Source organism: Chrysochloris asiatica, unplaced genomic scaffold (genome assembly GCF_000296735.1).
Source record: "Chrysochloris asiatica unplaced genomic scaffold, ChrAsi1.0 scaffold00123, whole genome shotgun sequence".
Classification (NCBI taxonomy): domain Eukaryota; kingdom Metazoa; phylum Chordata; class Mammalia; order Afrosoricida; family Chrysochloridae; genus Chrysochloris; species Chrysochloris asiatica.
Genome location: NW_006408641.1, coordinates 7,365,889 through 7,391,926, shown reverse-complemented (window position 1 = coordinate 7,391,926; position 26,038 = coordinate 7,365,889). Strand labels below are relative to the sequence as shown.

Below are 26,038 nucleotides of genomic sequence, written 5' to 3'. Positions count from 1 at the left end.
TAACACATTGTAGGGCTTGCAGTCAATGTTACAAAACAAAATGTGCATGAACTATTGAATGGAAAACCCATTCGTTATGCAAACTTTCACCCAAATCACAATAAAAAGTTAAAAACAACAAAACGAAATCTTTAAAAAATGATAACAAAGCAAAAAAGAAATTACCTCTCAAGATGTTGTGAGATTTTTAAAAATAGGAAATGTGTTGAAACAAAAGGGACCTTCTCTGGGACTAATCTGAATCCCAAATTTCACAAAGTTGTTTGTTTATTCACTCATAGCTATGTCCTTCCAAAAAGAATATGATGCAGTTTTCAGGGAAAACCAAAAAAAAAACCAAACACAGGCCCAAAATAAAATAAAGGCATGAGGAAATCAGTGAAAAAAGAAATGAAGCCATAGCTATGTTCATTGTTGTTATGTGCCGTGGAGTTGGTTCTGACTCATAGCGACCCTGTATGAGGCTGTAAATCTTTATGGGAGCAGAAAGCCTCATCTTCCTCCTGCGGAACCACTGGTAGTTTCAAACTGCTGACCTTGAGATTAGCAGCCGATTCGTAACCACTACGCTACCAGAGCTCCTTAGCTGAGTTCATACACAGGAACAAATTAAAAGTCCTATAAATATAAGATAGGTCGCATTGTAGGATAAGCACTTGACTGCAAGGTCATTTTGAACTGAAAGGCCAAGAGTTCAAACCCACCAGCCGCTCCTTGTACGGGGTCACTATGAACCAAAACAGACTTGACAAACAACAACATTTAGTTTAGAGCTTTCTGGCAGCCACAGCAAAGACAAATGCAATGGGTGGTACAAAAGGTTAAGACACTCATCTGCCAACTGAAAGGGTGTAAGTTCGAGCCCATCTGGTGGCACCATGGAAGAAAGGCCATTGAAAGCACAGTTCTACTCTGATTCACATGGGATTATTACCTTGATTTGAAACTGACTGCACAACCACCTGGTAATGATAGAAACTCTGTAACATGAAAGCAAGTAGTACCCAGAGGTCCAGTAATTACAGACTTTAAAACTTGAGAGAAACTTCTCCAGTGCATTTTGCTGAGGAAGCTAGAAAGTGTTCAACAAGGTTCCCACAAAAGATGGGTCTCCTTCTCTGTTATAGTTCCAGCCTTACTGGGAACACACCTGTGAATGGAGCCAGCCAGGTCTTGCCCTAGCTCTCTCCCTGGCTAAAGACACAGGATCTTTAAGAACTGGGTAGCACCTCTGCCAGTAGTCCTGGTGTGGTGCTTTAGGCTAAGCACTGGACAGCACTGTCGGTGGTTCAAACTCACCAGCCGCTCCTTGGAAACCCTATACAGGGTTGTTATGAGTTGGAACCAAAGTGGCGGCACTTCACTTACAAGCGCCTCTGCCCAGAGCCCCCATCAATTGCCTCAGACCTCTGGGAACCCAATGGATGGAGTAAGTTGCAATTCTTTTAATGCCCATCAGGGACTACCATCCACACTGCTCTCACAGCCATCAGTGGAAGCTATGAGCACAATAGGTTAGTTTGTCATCAGCAGTTTGAACTGTAAGATCCATAGCTCAGACCCACCTGCCACTCACTCCTTGGAAACCCTATTTGGGGTCGCTATAAGTTGGAACTGACTCCACAGCACTTAACAGCAAATTGAAACCCGGATCTGTTTAGATTTGTAGACGAGGACTTCCTGTCACCTATAGTGTTGTTGAACTGCCAACCTTGCAGTTCGAACAGCTTTGCAGTCTGGCGCGTTAAACCACAGTGCCACACCAGCCTTGCTAGCCAGGACTCCTATAGTAGAGGATAGTAATTGGAACTGTGGACACCCTACAGGTGGTATTTTTGACTTGTCTTTAAGATGTCTGAAGAACCGTTTAGGATCAAGGACTAAAGAAACATAAAAATTAAATATAAACTGTGTGATCTTTGATAGACCCTGGATTCCTTTTCTGCAAACACAACAACAACAACAAAACAGCTATAATGGCGCTGTGGGTTAATGCACCAAACTGCAAATCCCTGCAAGGTCGGTAGTTCAAGCTCACCAGCTGCTCCTCGGAAACCCTATATAGGGTTGCTATGGGTCGGAACCGACTCGACGGCACTTAACAACAACAATAACATAAAGAAGCCATGGTGGTGCCATGGGTTAAGCATTGGACTGCTAATCTCAAGTCAGCTGTTCAAATCCACCAGTCGCTCCATGGGAGGAAAATGAAAGTGCTCCTGTAAAGATTTGCCGTGTCAGAAACTCTGAAGAGTTCTGAGTCTTATAGAGTTGCTTTGAGTTGGGTTCACTTGATGGCAGTGAGTTTGGTTTTGGTCTGAGGAAATGATCTGTCAAAAGAGAAAACCAAAAATACTTCCTTAATATTCCCATAGATGTATTTATGAAGACAAAGGATCTTGAAAGATTTTTTTAAAGGAATTCTTTTTCTTCTATTTTTGGAGAAAGCATAAGGATTGTTTTTGGAGAAAGCATAAGGATTGGAGTCACTGCCATACATGTATGGAAGAATTCGCCAGTGAAGCCTTCTGGCCCAGGGCTTTTCTTCATTGGTAGTTTTAGTGCTAATTCAATCTCTTCATTTATGGGTCTACTGAGATCTGTTACTTCTAGAGTCAATGTAGGAAGCTATTGTGTTCTTAGGACTTTGTCTGTTTCCAAATAGATTCATTTGAATTATGGAATTAGTGAAGAATATTGCATATACCATGGGCTGCCAGAAGGAACAAATCTGGCTTGGATGGAGTACAGCCAGAATGTTCTTTAGAAGTAAGGATGGTGAGATTCATCTAATATACTTTGAACATGTTATCAGGAGGGACTAGTCCCTGGAGAAGGACAAAGTACAGGGTCAATGAAAGAGAGGAAGACACTCAAGGAGATGAACTGACACAGTGGTGTGAGAAATGACACTTGTGGGCGTGACCCATCTTCAGGAATTCATGAGCTTGCTAGACCAGGCAGACAGATTGTTGATTTACATCCAGGGCTATGTAAGCAGGATGAATTGGGGAAAGAGAGAAAAGAAATCTGTTCTAGGACTAGGAACGTTAAATAAAAATATAATCATTAAGGCCATGGGGGAGCCATTTTGGCTTCTCTAGGGGGAGGGAAAATGGGACTTGCCATAGAATTGTATATGGGGAACTGGAACTGGAGGAGGGGCTTTTTTTTGGATACGGGAATTAAAACTGTTGGTGGTCAGCCATGTGGTGCGTCTGTCTGCCTGTGTCTACTGGGTTGGGCACCCGATTTTGCAAAATTGAATAAAGAAAACCTCACTCTTGCTAAAATGAGTACGGATTGGATTACATGAGTGTTTGTTGGTATGGATGTTTCTCACAGTGGCTGCAACAATGGACTCAAACACAGTAACGATTGTGAGGATGGCCCAGGACTGGGCAGTGTTTCATTCTGCTGCATACGGGATCACTGTGAGTCAGAACCAATTCAGTAGCACCTACAGCAACAAAAACCGCACTGCCATCAAGCCAGTTACCACTCATAGTGATACTTCATAGAGTTTCCCAGATTCAATATTTGTGGACCCGCTGGTGGGTTCTAACCCAATGCATAACCCACAGTACCTAACATCATCAACATCTAATTTGTCAGTATTCTCTTATATACCCCGATTATTTTCTATTTTTAGATATTTGCATGTCCTTTTTTGTCAGTTTAGCGAAAGATGTCTCCATTTTGTTGATCTTTTAAATAAAACAATCTGTTCATACACACAGCTAAGTCAAAAAGTGTTTCTACAAAACCATGGAAACCTTTTATTAAATAAAAATATCAAAATGTGAAGTTGTCGTTTCTCAACATATCTTCCATCTCAGTCTATACACTTCTGAAGGTGGTGTATTTCCATCTTTCTAACCCTTCCCCAAAGAATTGTGCACCATCAATTTACACCATGTCAAAATGGCAGCTTGGGCATCCTGGAGACTCAAATCATGTTCTTTTTCATGTCCTTTGAGCTTTGGGACAAAAGTAATACTGAAGGGGCAAGATCAAGCCTGTAGGGTCGATGAGATAATGTTTCCTAACAAAATTACTTTAAGACAACACTTGCTCTTTTTATACAAGGGTTTAAAAAAAAGTATTGCTACTAAGGTTTCAGTTCATACATGCATGGGTTTATACCAAACATGTTTAAACATGTTTCTGAGGCTATAAATCTTTACGAGAGCAGAAAGCGTAATCTTTCTCCTGTGGAGAAAAAACTGTGGCTTCTGAGGAAATCTTCTGGGTCTGTTAAATTCTTGAGGAACAGCACAGAATTACCACAGGGGTTATTAGGAAGAAATTTTAAGAAAAAAGTTGTGCTAAGGAATTTTTTTGCCATCCTTACAATGTACCTGCTCACTTTTCAACGAGGGGAGCAAGGCCTGTCCTATGAGAATCTGTTTGGGAAACCTTACCCAGCCCACCCTACAGTCCTGATCTTGTCCCATCAAACTCAAAGAACATTAAAAGGAGCCTGACTTGAGTCCGTCAACGATGCCAAAACTGCTGTGTTGACATCTTGTAAACCACAGTGTAGAATCTTTGGGGAGGGATTAGAGATGGACATACTGCTCTTAGAAGTGTATAAACCTAGGCAGAGGATATACTGGGAATCGGTAGCTTCGCATTTTGATACTTTTGTAAAGGTTTCTCTGATTTTATAGTGATACTTTGATTTCGCCTCACATATGGCAGTTTCATAGGTGTTAGAGGAAATCCACAGGATTTTCAATGACTGATTTTTCAGAGGTGGATTTTGTTGTTTTGTGAAGTACTGTCGAGTCATTCCTGAGTCCTATCAACCCTGTATAGAGTTTCCAAGGAGCTGCTGGTGAAATCAAACAGCCAGCCTTGTGGTTCAAAGTGACCTTTCAGTCTAATGCTTACCCTACAGTACCACACCAGATAGATTGTTGTTGTTGTTGTTGTTGTTGTTAGTGCCGTCGAGTCAATTCCGACCCATAGCAACCCCGTATAGGGTTTCCAAGGGGAAGCTGGTGAGCTTGAACCACTGACGTTGCAGTTCAAATGATTTTGCAGTCTGACGCATAATCCCACAGCACCATACCAGGACTCCGATAGATTGGCAGACCTTTTTTCTAAGTTGCTTCTGGGTGGATTCAAACTGTCCACCTTTTGGCTAGTTGTTGTCAGGTGCTGTCGAGTTGGTTTGGGCTCATAGTGACCCCATGTACAACAGAAGGAAACATTGCCTGGTCTTTCACCCCCCTCACAATTGTTATATTGTTGCAGCCACTGTGTCAATCCATCTTGTTGGGGGTCTTCCTCTTATTTTGCTGACCCTCCACTTTACCAAGCATGATGTCCTTTTCCAAGGACAGGTCCCTCCTGATACCGCAAGCCCCAAGTACGTGAGGTGAAATCTTGACATCCTTGCTTCTGGCTGCTTGTACAAATTCTTGAGGAGAATAGTGTAATGAACCTCCATGTGGTCATTATGAAGCGTCAACAATTACCCACTCATGCAAAGCCTACCTGATTTCATCTCTATCCCCGTACCCACTCACTCCTCTGAACTGCCCACCCCCTACCCTGTGTATTATAAGCAAATCGTAGAATCATGTTATTTCATCTGGATTGTGGTGCCGCAGGCTAATGTGTTAGACTGCAAGGTTGGTTTGAGCCTCAAGGTTGGTGGTTCGGGCTCACCAGCCATACATTAGAAACCCTATATAGGGTCACTACGAGTCAGAACCAATTCAACAGCACATAACAACATATTTCTAAGGAACCCATATAATTGTGATCATGGTGTATGTGTTTTGTAACTCGCTTGTTCTGATTAATTCTATATCATACCCACCATGAACTATGTCATTGAAATGCTTCAAAGGCTTCATTTTCAATGACCATGTAAGAATTTCTCAAACTCACTGGCCTGTGGGAGGCTTGCTTGCTCGCTCCCTGATCTTTTCTGATTACAGTGACAGTGTGTTCCTAAGTCCCTGGGCCTTATGACAGGGACAGCAGACAATCCTGCCTTAGCACTCAGTGATTCAATTCTTTACTTATAAAATGGGGATACTCTCACCTACCTCCATGTACTTAGGGGAGGATTAAATAAACACCTTGAGCCCAGAATCCCTGTTACGAATGGCCAAGTTGTGTAACAAATCCAGATCTGCTTTATTTCCAAGTCTCTGACTCCAGCTGTCTGGCCACCACCACTGCCTCAAGTTGCCATCGAGTTAGTTCTGACTCACAGAGACCCCATGTGTGTCAGAGTACAAATCTGCTTCACAGGGGCTTTTAATGGCTCATTTTTTAGAAGTACATATGTGCGGGCTCGAACCACCTACCTTTCAGTTAGCAGCATAGTGTATTCACCACTTACACCATCGACGGACCCCTAACAAAGCCAAGGAACAGAAAGCATTGGTGCTGGAGTTGGCCCCTAACCCAGGAGATCCATCACCTATCCATCAAATATGCATGTCAAACTTGCTCTTAAATTGTAAACTGCTCTTGAATTTAAATGAGTTGCTGTCTTTAAAAGGTCCAGATTTCCAGCGTATGTTGACAATATACTTTACAGGGCCCATGGACTCACAGGCAACATTTGGTTAGCTTACTGCTCCCACTAGGCTGCACGGGCTTCAGGTCAGCCCTGTTACTGACTTGTGTGAGGCGTTATTGCTAGACATGGGACTACAGATGAAAGGGATGTGGTCTTTGTCTAAAAGCAGCTCAGTAGGGTGCAAACACAGCCAGGGCATCAGCAGGGCAAAGGGGAGGTTCTACTTCCTTCCCATAAGGTGAAAGCAGTGATGGCAGAGAGGATGAAGGGACTCGGGTACTGGATTTGGGGGAAGGAAGCTGTCAAGAGCACTTGGAACTTAGATGCTAACTCCCTACTGTCTGTTTCCACAGGGCCTGGTGGTGGCCGTCCTCTACTGCTTCCTCAATGGAGAGGTGAGTGTCTGTGGGCTGCCCTCTACCCACCAGATTCTACCACCTGGGAAGAGTGGTGGTTAGGGGGACATGAAGAGGGTTGTGGGGTCTGGTTTGAGAAATCTGGGCTTTGCGGCTTAGGCCTGGACACCAGTCTATCTTGCAGCAATGTGTGCTCATTAACTCACAGCTTTTCAGACTGCTGAGCCCTGTGTGACTAAAATGATTTGTGCTCGACTACTAGCAATGATTGTGAGGTTGGCGCAGTACTGGGCAGTGTTTCATTGTCTCGTGCATAAGGTTGCTATGTGTTGGTACTGACTCGACAGCACCTAACAACACTGAGACATGAAGATTTGAGGCTGCCCACTGATACCGCCCAGGACACTGGTACCGCCTCACAATCTGCCTTTGAGTCGAGTCTGCTCCAAATCGTAGCAACCCTGTATTGGGTTTCCAAGGAGCGGTGGTTCAAATTGACCTTGTGGTCGAACATTTATCCTGTAGTGCCAAAGATCACAGCCCCCAAAACACTCTGGGGGACAATTCTACTCTATAACCCCTGAAGGATGAGTCAGAATTGATTTAACGGCAATGAGCTTGGTTTGGTTTGGCTGGGTCCTAGCTTTTATCAGATTCAGCAAAAATTCAGTAGGTCTTGGCTGGGGCCTAAGATTGGATTTTAACAAGCACTCTAGGTAACTCTTGACCAAGTTCTGGAAATGCAAGAGGAAAAGTGCAGCACCCCAATCAGAGGCCAAGCTCTGTAGCTTGCTCCACTGGCAGGGCTTAGGATTCCCAGGTATCAAGTGAGGAGCTCAGACAGGATGCCCATAGCTCAGTCCCAGAGGCCCCTAAATGAATGTGGACTCATTCCCTGGGGGCAGCACACTTCTTTATCCAGGGTCCTCGAACACACATCAGCGCAAGCTGAATACAGTATATCTCTCTGTAAAGGCCGACCCTTGACCTAGTTCACCACATGAGTGGAAATGACCTCTGGTGTTTTCCAAAAATTAAACATTGGTCTAACTTCCAAGGCTTCAGATTGCTACCTCAGCTGAGGATTTTGAAGGAAATTTCCAAAGAGCAATTTTCTGGCTCCCACATACATTCTATGCTAGGGTGATTTCATGGGAATCAGCTGTCCCAGATGAGCGGCAGTTTGTAAAGCAGACCCAGTTCGTTTCCTCAGGACACTATGAAATGAGACCTCAAGTGAAGTGCTCAGGGAACTGTGCCCTCAGTAGTCCAAAATCACCAAACCAGTTGCTGTCGAATGGACTCGTGACTCATGGCAACTCCATATCAGAGAATTACATTCTGTAAAGTTTTCTGTGGTTGTTTTTTCAGAAATAGATCACTAGACCTCTGGGTGGACTTGAACCGCTAACCTTTCAACGTGCATTTGTACCACCCACTGGATACTGGTGTTGGAAATGGTCACTCTGTGTGGTCTGCAGGAGGGGCAGGGCCTGTGCAGAGGCCCCTGGTGGGAATGAGATGTGCTCTGGATGTAGGAACCCTTCCTTCTTAGGCTGATGGCTGTCTCGGGACAGGTGCAGTTGGAGGTTCAGAAGAAGTGGCGTCAGTGGCACCTCCATGAGCTCCCGTTGCGCCCCATGGTGCTCAGCTCCTCCTTCAGCAATGGAACCAGTGGCCTCACCCACAGCACCAAGGCCAGCCCCTCAGAGCAGAGCCGGGGCACCTGCAGGTCCAGTGTAGTCTGAGAGGCATGGACAACGGCCAGACCAAGAGGAGAAGAATGGCCCATGAGGTTACAGAAGGGGCAGGGACAGAAAGGCTGCGACAGTGAGATATGGTCATGCATCTGTCCGTCTGTTTGTCCTTGAGCTGTGACTCACTCAGATCCTTCTTACCAGAGGAAGGGTCCCTGGTTCTCTAGTTTCTTCCGGGAGAAGCTCAGAAGTCCAGGAACCAGAGATACACAGAACCTTTGACCCTAGGAAGATCCTCCCTTGCCAGGCCACACTCACCTGTCCAGAAGCTCTTACTCAGCGAGCCTTTCAAAGCAACAGCTGCCCCAGATCCTGCAGCCTCCTTTTAGGAATCCCAATGAACCTGATGCACGCCCCTTTTCTTGCTGCTCTTTTCCCAGAAGCAGGCACAGTAGGAAATGAGCATGAATCTATTTTGTAGATGCGAACGAGGTTCCCCAGATCCTGTAACTTGCCCAAGTAAGAAGATGACAATTTAGTTCAGGGCCTTTTTATTGTAAATCTTATGCCTGGACTTTCCTTGGTTCCACTCCCAGACACTGAAGGGTAGCAGCCTTTCTCCCTACCCCTGTAAGCTCCCAGGCATCCAGGACTAGAAATTCACTCTGCATTTCCCAAGTCTCAGTTCCCCTGAAAATTGGTGACATCCCCATCCCCATCTACACCAACTAGTGCTCCAAATCAAAACAAAACTGAAACCTGTTCCCATCGAGTCATTTCTACTCCTGGTAACCCCATGTGTCAGTACAACTGCACCCCATAGGGATTTCAGTGACTCTGGTCTTTCAGAAATAGATCATTGGGCCTTTTTCTCAAGGTACCTTGGAGTGAATTCAAGCCCTTAGTTAGTAGCTGAACACTTAACCATGTCTGCATTCTAATGCTGGTGTGGTGCTGTAGGATAAGCACTGGACTGATCATCACAAAGTCGGCAGTTCAAACAAACCATCCGCTCCTCAGGAAAAATATGAGGCTTCCTGTTCCTGTAAAGATTTATAGCATCAGAATTGATATAAATTGGAGTCGACCTGATGGCACTGAATTTGAGTGCTCAGAAGAAAGCAATATGGAGCAAAGCCCAAATAATATTCTGTCCCAAGTGTAGACAAGAAGCATCTTGCTCGTGGGAGCCCCAACTCCAGTACTGGCTTTGGGTAACCCTAGACAAGGGCTGGGCCTTAGCTCCTCAGTTCTTCTACTCATACTTGCAGACAAGAGGGCTGGATCATCCCAGATTCCCATTTTCCAGGACTACGAAGCAGAGTCAGGATGCAGCTTTATTAAGCTCTGTTCTTTGTAAAAACCAATTCTTTCAGACACCTTTCCTGGGTGATCTCTGTGTATCTCAGAATAAGTTTTAAAAATCTCTATGGAGGTAAGCATGGGTACTCAGCCCAGTCTAGGAAGGGGACCTGGGCACACACTAGAAGAAACCCCAGTGGATGCCAGAACTCTCCAAGGTGTGGGGGTGTGGATCACCATAGAATGAAACTGTGAGGACAAAGCCCATGTGGGCAGAGGAAGGGCACAAAGAGGACACGCTGATATGCAAAGATGCAGATCTGCTGACAAGGATAGAAATCTGCACTGGTTCCCAGTCCCCTTGCACCTCACTCATCCCCAAAACGGTGATTAATCATTACACAAAGTCTGCCCACTCCCCATTGACCCTCATAAAAGCCAATGAGTCCAGCAGGTAAACACCTGTGCTTTTGAAAAATAGCCATTTTCTAGGACCAAAATGGCAGCTTGAGGGTGTGAGCCTTGCAAATGAATGGACACACACTCGCCTGAGGAAGGGCTGTGTATTAGAAGTGGGGTGGATTCTTCTGCGGCGCTTGCTCAAGAACTCTTCCTGAAGGACAAAGGAAAGTGATCTTAAGGCTGTTAGAAGCCAAGGGTCCCTAGAAGCAGGAATCAAAACAACTCAAATTCTGAGTGGATTCTAACTCTGCCTCCCTGGTATGAACAAAGGTGGAGCCAGGGAAATGTCCGCCAAGTGATCTGGTACCCCCAGGTCCCCAGCCCAGCACAGAGTCCATGAAACAGGTGTGAACTATACTTGGCTGTGCAGCTGGACTTGGCACCAGTCACCCTGGTCCAAATCTATTCCAGTCCTGGGAGGAAGCATTCAGGCAAAGAGTTTTGAAACATTTGTTTGTTTTTTGTCTCTTAAAATCAGCATCCTGATAACTTGGCTAAGCCTGTGTAGTTGGTAACACAGAGGCACTTCCTGGCCTCAGGCCTCAGGCCTCAGGGCCATTTCTGACCAACCATCCACAACTTGGCTACCAAAAGGGGACAGTTTCAAGGTTACTGTCTCACCAGAGGTCACATTTGGAAAAAGGCCCATTTGACCACACTGTCTTGTAGAATGTCATATTCTCAGAAGGGGGACCTAAAATTTCCTTGGATGGTCCCAGGAGTGTGTGATGCTATTGATGTGAAGACCACTGAGGGCATTCAGGAAGAGGAGGAAGGAGGCGGTGAATTGGCACCAGAACATCAGGGTGAAGCCGAGGAGTGTGATCTGATTCCTGAGGAGGACCATGAAGCTCAGAAGGGCTCCAGAAGAGAGGATGAAAGAGACCAGGAGGAGCACGGAGCCTATGGCCCACTTGTGCAGTGAGTGACGGTCTTCACACACCTGGGACACCATAAGGAGCTCCAAGCCAAAGATGGCAACCACCACAGCCAAGGCGCTCATGCTACGGGCCAGGCCCATGCCTATAGCCAGCCCAGGCACATGGGCCTGACTCAAGTCCCGGACGCAGTGTGGCTCACTCTGGTTGGCAGTAGTGCAGAAGTGCCAAAGCCCAAAGAGGCGGTCCTCAGCCAGGAGCCACTGGCCATCGCAGATGGAGACCGAGGAGAGGACCACAGCCAGGGCAGCACACACGATGATCAAGGTCCGGATAAAGTACTCAAAGAAGGGCCTGTGGGGCTTCCGAGGGGCCAGCAGCCTCTGAGCCTGTAAGACACACAGGAGGCAGACTGTCAGAGGAAGCTACCCACACCCTCCTACCTCTGGGGTGCCCAGGGACTGTGGGAATCAACGTCTCTTCAACATGCTTTCCAATTGCTTAGAGCCATGGTTTTCCTCTGGTCCCATCTCCTCCCCATCTCCTATGGGGAAGCCTCCCTCCACCATCCAGCCTGTCCTCTGACCTCCATTCCAGACCTAGCAACCTTCACTGTCCAGTTATTCATATGGTAATAAAAGTTCCCTGGCCTCTGTGATTCTAACAACCTTGGAAGTAGATTACCAGGCCTTTCTCTCTAATCTTAGTCTGGTAGTTCCACTGAAACCTTTCAGCATCATAACACACAGGCCTCCACTGACAAGGCATTTGAAGTGCATTGGCCAGGATTTGAACCTGAGTCTCCCACCTGGAGAATAAGAATTCTACTACTGATAGCTCTGAAAAGGATCACATTAGAAGGTCCCAGTGGAGTGGGAGAAAGTGTGGAACAAAACTCAAAATTGAAAAAGAGGGCCAGGCATGCTGGTCAGAGGGAGACTGGAGGAGCCAGAGACTGTGGCTCTCAACCACCCTTCAGGTTTGGAGCAGAACTCACCCTTGTGGCCCAATTTGCAGCCAGCTGGTAGGTGGGTATATAGGGGGACAACAACACTCATGAACTAGTGAGGTGTTGGTGTTAAGTGCTGTCAAGTCGATTCCGACCCATAGTGACCCTGTATAGGGTTTCTGAGGAGAAGCTGGTGAGCTTGAACCGCCGACCTTGCAGTTCAAATGGCTTTGCAGTCTGGCGCATTAACCCACAGCACCACTACTCACTACGAATTGTTCAAGATCAAAGGGGCTACGTTTGCCTGGGGACAGAGCTGACAGGATGGGAGGGAGAGGAGAATGGAGATGGGGGTCACACGGAGGAAGTGGGATGGCTGTTGTTGCATGACAAAGATTGAGATGAAACAGGGTGTACGGTTTGTTGAGTGGTCTTCTCTGTACATCTTCACTCCATTCACATTGGAGAGTTAAAAAGATGTAGAAGAAGAATCCTACTACTGAACCATCACTGCCCTCTTATTTTTGTTATTGTTAAGTGCTGCAAGGAACCCAAAATCTAGTGGGCTGGCAAATCCCAGTCATTTCTGAATTTAAAAGCCTGTCTTGGCTGGCTTGTATAACGATGCACATTTCTTTGTAAATCCTGCCAGGATTTGGAGAATAGTATGAAGCACCTAGAAGTAGCCTATCATTAACAAGGTTAATTTCCCTTCCATCTTTCTAGCACTTTCCTTATGCACTTCCAGTTTTATCCTAACCCCCACCCAGCTGATTCTGCACTTTCCACTTTCAGTCCAAGACTTACTTTTATTACCTTGTTTTCTTTGTTACTGGATGATGCCTGTACCTTGCCCTTCAGTCTTGCCCAGCCTGTACCCCACCCATAGCTTGCTGACCAAAATGGCCATTCTAGCAGCAGTGAGGGACCACTGAGGCTTCTCTTCAGCCTCTGCCTCCAGCATCAGCCTCCTAGCACACCTATCTCCTGGCAAACTGGGCTAGGCATCCAGTCTCTCATCTTACAAGTCTGAAAGCAAAAGAATAAATGCTTTAAAGAGTAATACTCTTTACCAAAGGAGCTCTGGTAGCATAGTGGTTAAGAGTCAGGCTGCTAACCTCAAGGTCAGCAGTTGGAAACTACCAGCCATTCCACAGGAGAAAGATGAGGCTTTCTCCTCCTGTAATGATTCACAGTCTCAGAAACCCTAAACAGGGTCGCTATGAGTCTGATTCGACTCCACGGCACACCACCACCACCCTTTACCAGGACCTACAAGCCCTGCATGACTTGACCCTCCTGCCTCCCTCTCCAGCTTCATCGCCCAGTGCCCCTGTCCCCCACTCAGTCAAGCAACCCCCTTTCAACACCAAGTCCCAGTGCCTATCTTTCTCAGACCTCCTATGTCCAAAAGGCTTTTATCTGGCTCCCTTAGCCCTCTCCCTTTCTCAATTCTTCATGTCTCAGCTTAAATGCTCCACCTCAGAGGTCTTGGCTACTCAACCCTGAGCAGGCCCCCTCCTATCGTTCTGTTACCAGTTGTCATGGAGTTGACTCCAACACCCAGTGTGTCAGAATAGAACTGTGCTCCAGAGGGTTTTCAATGACTGGTGTTTGGGAAGATGACTGCCAGGCCTTTCTTCCGAGGCACCTCTGAGTGGACTCTAACTTCCAACCTTTTATTTAACAACGAAGCACATTAACCTTTTCTGGTAGCGTAGTGGTTACAAATCGGGCTGTGAACCTCAGGGTCAGCAGTTGGAAACTACCAGTGGTTCCGTGGGCAAAAGATGAGGCTTTCTGCTCCTGTAAAGATTTACAGCCTCGAAGCCCTGTACAGGGTCACTATGAGTTGAAATCGACTCCACGGCACATAACCACCACCACCACCAAAGAACTCCTCAACTACAACACATACACTGTTACCTTTTGACTCTAGAAATGAGGCTGTCTGGAAAACAGCACTGGTTCCTTCCTAGCCCCAGTGCTGCTGGAGACAGACTGGACTATAAACTCCAGGTCCTCAGACATTGCCTTGGGATCAGAAAGATGATAGCTAAATGTCATTCCATCTCCACCCCCACCCCCACCCTAATCCAGTGCTCCATTTCAACTCTGTGACCACCAATAAAACTCCCAAGGATTAAGTGAGATCAAGTTCAAGTAGATAAAGGTGCTTGGTACATGATCAAAACCAATTTCGTGAGAGCTAGTATTAATTTTATTAGTGGTAATAATAATATACATTGATTGGGAACTTTACTCCTAACCCTCTGTACCACATGCCTTTGTTGCCATTGTCACCTCCAATGAAAACCTACATGTGGGCTCCCCTCAACCAACAGCACTCCCAGTTAGACACCTCAGGGTCCTCCCTCTTCTCCACGTCCCCTACCTTCAACATGACTCATACTTGTCCCCTACCTTCAACATGACTCATACTTGTCCCCCCTCAATGCTCACTCCCTCTGCTCAGGCCTAGATCAGGCCCCCATCATCATTATTAGCGCGAAACCAGTCTGAAATGACTTCAACACTTTTCTAATGAGTGAACCTCCCTTTGATCCTGGAAGCCCTGCTAGTGTGACCCCACATAAGGGTCCTGCCTGAACCATACTGTCTGCTGCTTGGTTGAGCTGAACCACTGGTACGCTATTCTCATTCATTCTCATCCTCTTTCATTCTTTCTCTTCCTGTTTCCTGGTTCCTCACCTTTCCAATGGAGGTAAAGTGCTGATCTCATTTGTCCTTGTGTAATGAATTCGCTATTACAAATGATATACATAGAACAGTCCCTGGCCTAAGGTTTAAAGGCTCAGTAAGTGCTTACTGTTATCAGGCATTCATGGCACCTCTCCCTCTTGGGAAGTCAAAAGGCTCCCCAGCTCAGACTACAGTGCACCCACCAACACATCCTCTCTCTGCATCCACAACATCATTCTCCTTCCCTTGCTACTAGCTTTCTGCCTCCACCCAACAGCAAGTCATGCTTCCCTGCTTAAGTTAATCCTGCGTGCATTTTTACACCTCTTAATTTAGCACTCACATCCAGGGAGTGGAGACACTACACTTGGTGGAGCCTACCCTTCAGCCCCTGCTTGTCCCTTTCTCCCAAAACCTATCACTGAAGGTTGCCAGTTCATGGCGCAAGACTAGGCCCTACAACAAAGATGAGAAACTTGGTGCACCCAACTCCTGCCTAAAAGGTTTTCTTGAGGTAGCCAATGGATGGGCTTCTCTGGTCAATGAAAGTAAAACGGGTAAGGAATTTAGAGCAAAAAGCATCTCAATTCTATAGGCTTCATCTCTGGGCCTTAGTTACCTAGCCTATTAAATGAGCACTGCTGGGTCTACTCCAGCCGTCCAGGGAATCGGAGAACTCAGAAGCCAAGTCAATGGGCTTCTGTAATTAACAGTGTAGCCCTTTCTGACTCAGAACAGGCGAGCTGAGCTGGTGGGATGCCAGCACTTCCCTGAAGCTAACCTGCAGCGTATCAGTCCAGTCACCAACTGCCTTCTCCTTGGAGAGAAGTGGGCAGAGGGAAGGGGCTAGGAATGTGTAGGCTCTTTGCTAACATAAACATCTTGTACCATTCTAAGGAGAAGCCAAATCGGGAATGTAGGTCCGTCCCTGCGCTTGAGACAGACAATTTTCTGGGCCAGTATGGCTCATGACCTGCAACATCTTAATCACTGTCTGAGGAAGGGAACTAGTCTTTCCATCTTCATCGCCAGAAAGTCTTTGTTTTCCAAGCCATTCTGTTACATAAGGCAAATTTCTCTTTGCAAGGGGATTCCGTTCGTCCACACATGCAACTAGTTTCTTTAAAAGCAGGGAGCTCTCCTGCGAGAAACTAACCAACAAAGTTATTGGGTTTTTCGGAACCCCAAAGGGAAACGGAAAAATCCTTCCTATGAGACTTTGGGGGTCTCTGTGTTTGTCAGGCTGCGCCTCCGGTCCCACCTACAGGAGCGGGTAACCCCAAATTGCTTCCTGCCCAATCGCCTTGGGGCTCCGAGGAATCCGACAGGTTTGCACTGGGGGAAGTCGCGGCGGGGACACGCTCACACCTGGCCGATGCTGGGGTTCGCTCTCTCTCGGTCGGATTCCCGGCCCTCTCTCCCGCCGCCACGACGGGGCAGAACCCTGCCCGCCGGCTCTCGGAGCTACCTGTAAGGCGAGGGCCGTCATTGTGCTCCGCGCTTTCCTCGCTGCTCCACCGCCGGCTGCGGCCGCCTGTGCCCGGGCTCCGGACTTCTCTCGGGGGCGGAGCGGGGCGGCTGGAGGGCGGGCGGGGAGAGAAGGGGCAATCCAAGCACAGCAATTAACCCCTGGGCGGGAGCGGCTGGCCCGACCGCCCTCCCGGCTTGGTGGACGCTGAGTCAGCGGGTCAGCCAAGGAACCCCCGGGGAGGGGGCGGCTCGAGGGGGAAGGCGGGCCCGGGGGAGGGGGCGTTGACCCAACACCAGGCTGGGGGAGCTCTCCAGCCCCAAGGGCACTCGGGGAGGGGTTACTGAGCTGACTTTGGAGTCTGCAGTCACTCCCTGGCCCCAGGACCTGGGAGGACAACTTTTCTTGGGGCGCAAATTCCTGGATGGCCCGGTGGAGGAACGTGCGGGCTCAGCAGGCTTCACCACCGCTGTGTGACCTTGGGTTGCTAGTTTAACATTTGTAAACACCCCGGTTAATAAATGAGATAACAATGTAAAAAGTCCGGCTTCTGTGAGACCCTTGTTACGTGTAAAAGGACTGGAACCCAGGATAATCTTGTTTGTGTTCTCCTCCTGGGACACATCCTCTGGGACTATCAAAAAGGCAAATACACCAAAACAAAAGACATTGTTTCTCGAAGCTCCTGGTGTTTGTTTTCCCTGACCAGAACCTCCAAAAGATGACTCACACAAGTCGTCGCCCCAATAGTGGGTGATGGGGAGATCCAAGGTCAGCAGATCCAACTAAGATCCCCTTCCTCAGTTGTGAAAAAGTATGTGTTGGTAAGGGAAGAGAGTTCCTTCTTAAAAGTAAGGCAAGATCCCTTTCTCCTTGACTGCTGTTAAGTGCAGGCCAGTCGGTTGATTTCCAAGGAGTACCTGGTGTGTTTGAACAGCGGACCTGACTGTTTTATTGTTGCGCTGTTGCCCACAAATCCATTTTCATTCATGTCCACCCCATGTGTGCTGAGTAGAACTGCTTCTTAGGGATTTCAAGACAGTGACCTTTCAGAAGCAGACAGCCAAGTCGTTCTTCCATGGAACCTCTGGATGGAACGTTCCTTAGTGCCCAACCACTTCTCCTTTTGCAACATCCAGGAACCCTCTCCATGACTAAATAGAGTAAGTTAAATTATTAGGGTCCTTCAGGCCAGCAGGCAGTTCCCTGGGACTTTACCCAAGGACATTCAAGGAGAAGGGGGGGGGGGGAAGTTCTGTTTGTCTCTGCATGTCAAAACTGGATATTTATCTGATTTCATCACTGCTTCAGAGAGTGAAACCATCTAAACCAGTCCTGGGATCCACACATGGAGACATGGAACACCTCCACCCCACCCTACCCCCACCCCAGGGGGAGGAGCCTGCTGCTCTCTCCCACTTCAGGGGGTGGGGGGGATGGGGACTCTAAATTAGAATCTTATTCTGGTGAATTCTTGACACCATAATGCATTAGAAGAACCTGATTATTGCTGCTAGCTGCTGCCAAGTCGGTTCCCAACCCATGTACAACAGAATGAATTGCTGTCCAGCCCTGTGTGATCTTCATGATGGTTGGCACGCTTGAATCCATTATTGTGGCTGCTGTGTATTTTGAGTGCCTTCCCATCTAATCACCTGGAGGGCTTGTTAAAACAGATTTCTGGGCCCCATGCCTAGAGTTTCAGACTTCATAGGTCTGGGGCAGGGCCTGAGAATGTGTATTGCTAACTAGGTGATACGGGGTTGGGGGTCAGAGCTTTGAGAATCACTGGACAAAGGCAAAGGACAGCTGGTCAGGCTCAGCCAGGGACCTTCTCTCCCTGACCCCACTGTTTTCTTCCCAGCCTAGGCCTCCCTACCCCCAATGGCTAGGCATTGGTGGTTATATGCTGTGGAGTTGGTTCTGACTCATAGTGATCCTGTACAAGATTTCCAAGGCTGTAAACATTTACGGGAGCAGAAAGCCTCATCTTTCTCCTGCAGAATAGCTGGTAATTTTAAACTGCTGACCTTGAGATTCACAGCCCAATTTGTAATCACTACACTACCAGAGCTGCTTATGGCTAGGCAGAAGAGGGACTAACCTGGCAAAGAAGGGCCTGGGCCAGTTAATGAATGCTCAGGGGAAGGACCTGACCAGGAAGGAAGTTCTTGGGTAAATCCACGTCTATGGTGTGTCTTCTAAGAGATTCTGCATGTGTTCACACATGTTTGGAGAAATGCTGCTCGATGTGCTTTGTTGGTAAGAATAGAAAGTCTTAAATCAGTGGAAGTAAAGCAATATGTCTTGTCAGCAAGATAGAAAAGCAGAAATGACTTAGGGATAATAAAGAGGAAGTGACTGTCCAGTTCCAATCATCTTATGATCATAACAAGGTCCAGGACAGAAAGGAAAATAATTCATCTAAGATGAATGTCTGGGGAGGCAGGGAGTTCCCAGTGCTGCAGGGACATGGCCAGGACAGAGGTGGAGGATAAGACCATGGGATAGGATGCCAGTGTTGAAACCAGAAACAACAGAGGGAGAGTGTGTGTCTGGAATAGCACCGACCCTACCCTAGGTCTTGACCTTCTCTGTCTTTTCTCCAGGGAATGTGAGAGACTCAGCATCTGGATCTCTTCCTTCTTGCCCCCCACCCCACCCATCACACTGCCAGGCAAGAAAGGGAGGAAGTGACCCCTACCCAGCCTTCAATCTACTCTCAGCTCTTGTCTGAGAAAGACATATCTATGGATATTAGGTCCTGGTCTAAAGGTAGGGATGTTGTTGTTGTTAAGTGCCGTTGAGTCGGTTCCAACCCATAGCGACCCTGTACAGGGTTTCCAAGGCTGTAAATCTTTATGGGAGCAGAAAGCCTCATCTTTCTCCCGCGGAGCAGCTGGTAGTTTTGAGCTGCTGACCTTGTGGTTCGTAGCCTGATTCGTAACCACTACACTATCAGAGCTCCCTTAAAGGTAGGGATACAGATCTATTAGTCAACAAGCACTCTCCTACCTTGGTACCTTTATGTTTTCTGCTTGCTGTACTGAAATGTTCCTCCTCAAGGTTATGCACATGCCACCTTATCAGAGAATCCTACCCTGACCATCTAATCTAAAACATTCTCTTTTCCCTTTACATCATTTTCTTAATATCCCTTATTACCACTCCCACCGCCCCCCACACACGTATTTGTCCCCTCTCCTTCTGTAGCTCTAAGCTACAGAATGTAGCTTAAGAGTACAAGAATGTTCATAGGTTTAATTCTGGTGCCTAGGACAAAGCTTGGTGTCGTGAGTACTACATGAGGCAGCACGTGTGCCTGCTGAGCACATGTTGTTGTTGTGTGCCCTCAAGTCGGTTCCAACTCATAGTAATGCTGTATAGGGTTTCCGAGTAGCGGCTGGTAAGCTTGAACCACCGACCCTGCGGTTCAAACCAACCTTGAGGCCAAGTGCTTATCCTATGATGCCACACCAGAACACAGTAACTTCTGACAATCTTGATCACCAGTATCCAAGGGGAGTCTAAACCCTATGGTCCCTAATACCTGGGAACTCTTAATTGGTGAAGTGGCTGCATCTCTGTGCTTATAGAGAATTTGTCTGAGGAGAGATTCCTGCCCTGGAGTTTTCTGCTTTGGTGAGTCGGGGAAGTGAATGCCCTGCCCAGCTGCAAGGCAGGGCAGGCACATGCCTGAGATCAGACACACAGTTACAGGGAGGCTGACGTGTGCAGTCCACTGGGCAGTCCATGCCAGGATGACTAACTCTCCTTGCTGCTCAGTCAGTACCTTGTACTTCTGACCTTTTCAGTGTTCATTTTGCTTGTGTTCTTGGAGAGCAAGCAGCACATTGTCCTCTGGTTTCCTCTCTCTTCCCCACCTTCTCTGGCTGCCTGGCTGCCTTTCCTCTGCCCAGCCAAGTCCTTCTCCCACCTCAGCCCTCTCTTCACCTCTCCCACACTCCTGAGTTTCATTTCCTCCACACCAGGCCTCCTAATGCCCTTTGCCTTCTCTGCCTGGAGCTCTAGCTTTGTATTCCACTGGATTGCAACACTTGTTTACTACATTCTAGTGGGGCCCAGAGCCTAGGGGCTTCCCCGCCCTGTCCAGCCCTGCCCTGTGAGGCTCCTTAGGGTCATAGGTGTAATGTTTATCCTGTGTCTGCAGAAAGGGGAATCTGTCTGCATCCAGCATCTGCTGACTGGTGGGAGTGGAGGGAGGGTGGTTGGCTATGGTAAAGCTATGAATGGATGAAACAAGAACTACATATTTTTTCCTAAATATTGCTATATGTTAAAAATGTCCCCCCAACCTTCATCCATTGCTGGTGGGAATATAAAATGACACCACTTTTGTGGAAAAGAGTTTGACAGTTTCTCAAAAAGTTGATCCAGCAATCCTAATCCTAGGGTATAAACCCAAAAGAACAATCAGGAAAACAAGCAGAAATCTGTATACCAGTGCTCACTGCTGCACGTTTCACGATACTGGAAAGGTGGAAACAACCAGTTCTAGTGCAGCTGTGACAGAAATATCACAAGCGACTGGTTTTCAAAACAGGAATTGATTTGCTCACTGTTTGGGAGGGTACAAATCTAAATTGAGAGTACCAGTTCTAGGAGAATGCTTAATCTGTTTGTCAGCCCTGGGGGAAGATTCTTTTCCTTAGAAATCTTCCTGTGTCTTGGCATCAATCTTCCCCTAGGTCTAGGAGGTTATCAGAACAGGGACCTCACTCCATTCCAGGCTCTTCTTTCTTGGTGGTAGTGAGATTCCCTCCCTCCTCTGAGCACTCATTTCCCTTTTTATCTCAAATAAGATACAATGTGTGGCTCCAGCAAGGATGTGACTTGAAAAAGGAAGATGGTGACTTGAGTAAACATAGATCTCAAGATACACCCCACCACAATCCTGCCCCATTCATGGATGTTGTTGTTGTTGTGTAGTGCCATCATATGGGTTCCAATTCATAACGACCCTGCATAGCGTTTCCAAGGATGCGACATTAGCAGTTAGCAGTCCAGCGCTTATCCTACAGAGTCACATCAGAACTCTTCATTAATTTATAGAGGCTAGGGTTTACAACATAGAAAACGGAAGACAGAATAACATATCACCAAATGAAGGAGAATTACATCATATCGCAATATGGAGAACAGCTACACAATACTGGACATCATGACCTAACCAAGTTGACACACATTTGGAGAGGGACACAATTCAATCTATGACACAACTAGAGTGGCTAAACAAAATATGACATATAAACACAATGGAATATGACTCAGTCATAAAGAGCAATGAAGTCTTGATGCATATCACAACATGACTGAACCTGAGAGAAATTAGTTGCAAAAGTCCAAATACTATATGATCGCACTTATGTCCTGGTGTGGCGCTGTGGGTTAATGCGCTGGACTGCATAGTCAAGATTGAATTGCAAGGTCAGAGGTTCAAGTTCACCAGTTGCTCCTCAGAAACCCTATAGAGGGTCACTATGGATCGGAACTGACTTAATGGTACTTAACAACAATAACAACATGTAAGACAGGCAAATGTATAAGAAACAAACATCATTAGTGGTTACTAGGAATGAAAGGAAAAGGGAGAGGAAGTTTTTGCTAAAAGGTCAATGAATTTATGTTAATCATAATGGAGTGATTTGGAAATAAGTAGCAAGAACAGTGGCACAGTTTAAGAAATATAATCACGGTCACAGAATTGTACATATCAAAATTATTGAGAAGTCATGCATTTTGTTATGTGTATTTTCACCACAATTCTTAAAAACACAGGAAAGTGTCCTCACTGTTGCTTTCTGAAGGTGTAGATACAGGTGGCTTCAGAGAGGCGGAGTGCTGTGGAGCCAGGGACTAATGTGGATATGACCTCTGTGAGCAGTCTTTCTCTGGGATTTCCCCGTCTTAGTTCTCTAGTGCCGCTATAACTAGAGTATCACACGTGGGGAGCCATACCAAACAGGCACTAATTTTCTCACTGTTTAGGATGCTAGAAGTCCAAATTCAGGGTGCCGGCTCTAGGAGAAGCCTTTCTCTTTCTACTCTGGACAAAGGTTCTGGTCTCTTCTTGATGATCTTCATGTGGTATAGCATCTGTCTTCCCCCATTTTTGCTTCCTTTCTATTCCTAACTTTTTTAGAATGTGCCACACCATTTCCCACAGTGGTTGTACATTTTGCAGTCCCACCAGCAGTGTAGGAGGGCCTCACTCTGCACATTCTTGCCAGCCAATCCCTAATCTTTATGGAAGCAGATCGCTGGGTCTTTTTTCCTTCTGATCTTCTGATAGGTTCGAACCACTGACTTACCAGTTATCACCCAAGTGCTTACCCATGGTTCTACCAGGGCTCTTTTGTCATCAGATTGTTGTTTTTTTTTGTTTGTTGCCTTCAAGACTCACAGTGACCCTGTGCACAGCAGAACGAAACACTGCAAGGTGTTGCATCATCCTCACAAGTGTTACGTTTGAGCCCATCTTTGCTGCAGCTGTGTCAGTTCATCTCATTGGGGATCTTCCTCCTTTTTACTGACCCTCCACTTTATCAAGCATAATGTTCTTCTCCAGGGACTGGTCCCTCATGATAATATGTTCAAAGTAGGAGAGATGAAGTCTTGCCATCCTGGCTTCTAAGGATCATTCCGGATGTATTTCTTCCAAGACAGATTTGTTCGTCGTTCTGGCAGTCCATGGTACTTTCTATATTCTTCTCCAACACCATAACTCAAATGTATCAGTTCTCCTATGGTCTTCCTTAACCAGTTTTCAACTTTCATATGTATATGAGACAAGTAAAAAATACCATGGCCTACTGAGTAGTGTCCATTCTGCCTAGTCAGGGCTGATGGAAGGGGATGCGGATAGATCTCTTGGGTTACAATAGAGAATAATTGTTATTAGGACTGATTGTAAGGGCTGGAAATGTAAAGGTAGACGTTTGGGGGCAAAGGGAGGGGACCGATTAACCTTGTAGTCTAGAAGCAGAAGACCCTGGGACCATCAAAGGAGAACAGCAGAGAACAGAAACCTACCCAGAGAAGCAATGATGGCAGGGATGGAGGCAGAAACAATGACATGGGGAGATGGAGCAACTGGAGACTTTGAACCCTTAGAGGAAGAGGGTCTGTATGTGGATGATGGATGATGGGGGCGAGGGGTGGGCAGGCTTGCAGGGTATACCCTTTAGTTGCTGGATGATGCATGGAACAGATTGATTGTAACCATGGCAAGGAAACGATATATGACGGGATCAATGTGAAGCTGATGATCTCCTATGTAAACTATCACATAATTCACAATAAAGCATTAAAAAAAAAAAAATACCATGGCTTGGGTCAAGTGTACCTTAGTTCTCAAACTGACATCTTTACTCTAACACTTTAAAGAGGCCTTATGCAACAGATTTGCCTAATGTAAATTGTTATTGTTACATGCCAAGGTGTTGGCTCCAACTCATAGAGACCCTGTCTGTACAGGGTTTCTGAGGAGCAGTTGGTGAGCTTAAACCACCAACCTTGTGGTTAGCAGTCCAGTGCTTACCCTATAGCACCATACCAGGAGTCTGAATAAGACACAGGAATTACTTGGTGAGAACAGAATGCTGTCATGGGAAGTTAAACTGCTTAGGGCTTTCTCTAAATGCCCCACCAGCAGTTTGTAAGATTTTATGTTTGTGGAGAAAGCAGATGGATCAAACAATAGAACTGAGGGATCTAGGAGGAATGAAAAGACAGACAAGGATCTAGGGAATTCACTGGGTGTTGGAGGCAGCTTCCCCAAGAGAATGGGAGAAAACAGCTCTCATTACCCTTAGCCTTTGGGTATGTTTTGTTTTGTACACAACACATTTTTGTTAATTAAAAGAAAAATAGTTGTCAACATTTTAAACCAGGCAATTTTACACTAAATTCTGGATTTCTGACTTCTAGACCCTAAGTGTCGCTTTCCCACATGGGAACAGTGGCCACAGCTCTGCAGGACTGCCCTTTGGATGAACTGTGCTCTTCAAGCCCACACTCTTGTCCCTGGCCCAGCCCACTACTCTGTGTGACCCTAGTAGGATTTTAGTTTATAAACCCGGCTTTTTTTTTCTCTATGATTTATTGTGAATTATGTGTTAGTTTACATGGGAGAACATTAGCTTTACAGTCTATATTGTTACATTGTCATGGTTACAATCCCTTCCATGCATCATCAACCAACCAAGTGGTACACCCCGCAAGTCTGCCCCCTGGTCATTAGCACACAGCCCCTCTCCCTCTCTGGGTCTAGAGTTCCCAGCCGTTCCACCTCTCCACGTCATCGTCTCTGCCTCCATCTCTGGCGTCACTGTTTCTCTGGGTAGAGTCCTGAACTCCGTTCTTCTCCCTTGATGATCCCAGGAACCTCGGCTCCAGAGTCAATCACTCCCCTCCTTTTGCTACAAAATATCTACCTTTACATTTCCAACTCTCACAGTCAGTCCTGATAGTAATTATTCACTATTGTACCACATGAGTGCTATCCACATCTCCTTTCATCAACCCCACCCAGCAGACAGATTGCATACTGCTCAGTGGAGATTCTACCTTCCTCCACGCCCTCTGGATCTAGCCCAGATCCAGCTCATAAGCTAGTCACTTCTTGCCTTTGTAGCCAAACTCTTGCCACCACCACCACCAGCCCCCCGCCAGTTTAGGTAGCCAATGTCCAAATTGCCCATCCCTGTCTACCCTGTGTATTGAGGGGGTGGGAGTGATCCTTGCTATAAAGATTTGTTCCCTCTTTTAAGCTATTGCATCCATAGGTGTAGGTCAACTTCATTAAATTGTATCAGATTAGTCTTTTTTCCCTCTTCTTTCTTCCTATAGTTGAGCTCTGATCATCTAGCTGTTGAAGCCAGGTCAAGTGGGTAGTATCTGTAAGTGTGGGTGTTCTTGTACAGATGCCCTCTCTTCTTATCAGCTGGACGTTTCATTCTCCACTCTAGTCCTCTGTGTCTATGTCACTGACTCTGGGCTCGGGAGTCCCCAGGTCTTGCCATACTGCTGGCCAACCAGGTCTCCACCTGTGTTCAAAGGAGTGTGTTGAACATGGTTGGACTTAGCTCTCAGCTTCCTTGCTGTTTTTCCCGCACTTCCCCTTATCGGTGACCAAAGGCACGTGTCTACTCGTATATTCCCACTGAGTCTCAGTCTTGGAAGGGGGTTTGCCCTGAGGGGATCTGACCACTTGTCTTGATGTCTTTTGGGTGAGCAACTTGCTTGTTCTTGTAGTAGTCAGTTGGACTGCCATTACTGTTTTGTATTTTTCCTGTTGGTCTTTCTCTCAAGAAGTATCTTATGTTCTTCTAGCTGCTCCAGGCTGGTCTGCTCGTCCTTTCCAGTGGAAATTTCCCACCTCAGAAAATTCTGGATGGGGTTCAGGATCCCAACTATGGTCTTATGTAATGCAGAAGCTCCTCAGGAAGCCTCCTTCACTGGGCACATTATAGCTCCATTTTAGGTATTCCAATCAGTATGGTGCTGTGGGTTAATGCGCCAGGCTGCAAAGCTGTTTGAACTACAAGGTTGGCAATTCAAACTCACTAGCAGCTCCTTGGAAACCCTATACAGGGTTGCTATGGATCAGAACCTACTCGACAGCACTTCCAACAACACAACACAATCAGTTATA

The 26,038-nt window shown here is 46.6% G+C and overlaps 2 protein-coding genes across 2 annotated transcripts in view; one reads left to right on the top strand and one right to left on the bottom strand.

Moving 5' to 3' along the window:
- The window catches only part of SCTR (secretin receptor), a 100,546-nt gene extending 91,895 nt beyond the window's left edge, over window positions 1-8,651 (top strand). Inside the window, exons 12-13 of the mRNA XM_006868743.1 lie at window positions 6,901-6,942; window positions 8,481-8,651. Coding sequence (XP_006868805.1) covers window positions 6,901-6,942; window positions 8,481-8,651 — 213 coding nt within the window. The remainder of the gene's footprint in view (window positions 1-6,900; window positions 6,943-8,480) is intronic.
- A 2,407-nt stretch (window positions 8,652-11,058) lies between these two features.
- TMEM37 (transmembrane protein 37) lies at window positions 11,059-16,383 on the bottom strand. The gene is made up of 2 exons (XM_006868742.1): window positions 16,363-16,383; window positions 11,059-11,631 (listed from the first exon to the last, which is right to left on the bottom strand). Exons 1-2 carry the CDS (start codon window positions 16,381-16,383, stop codon window positions 11,059-11,061), a joined length of 594 nt encoding a protein of 197 aa, XP_006868804.1.
- Window positions 16,384-26,038: the final 9,655 nt, after the last annotated feature.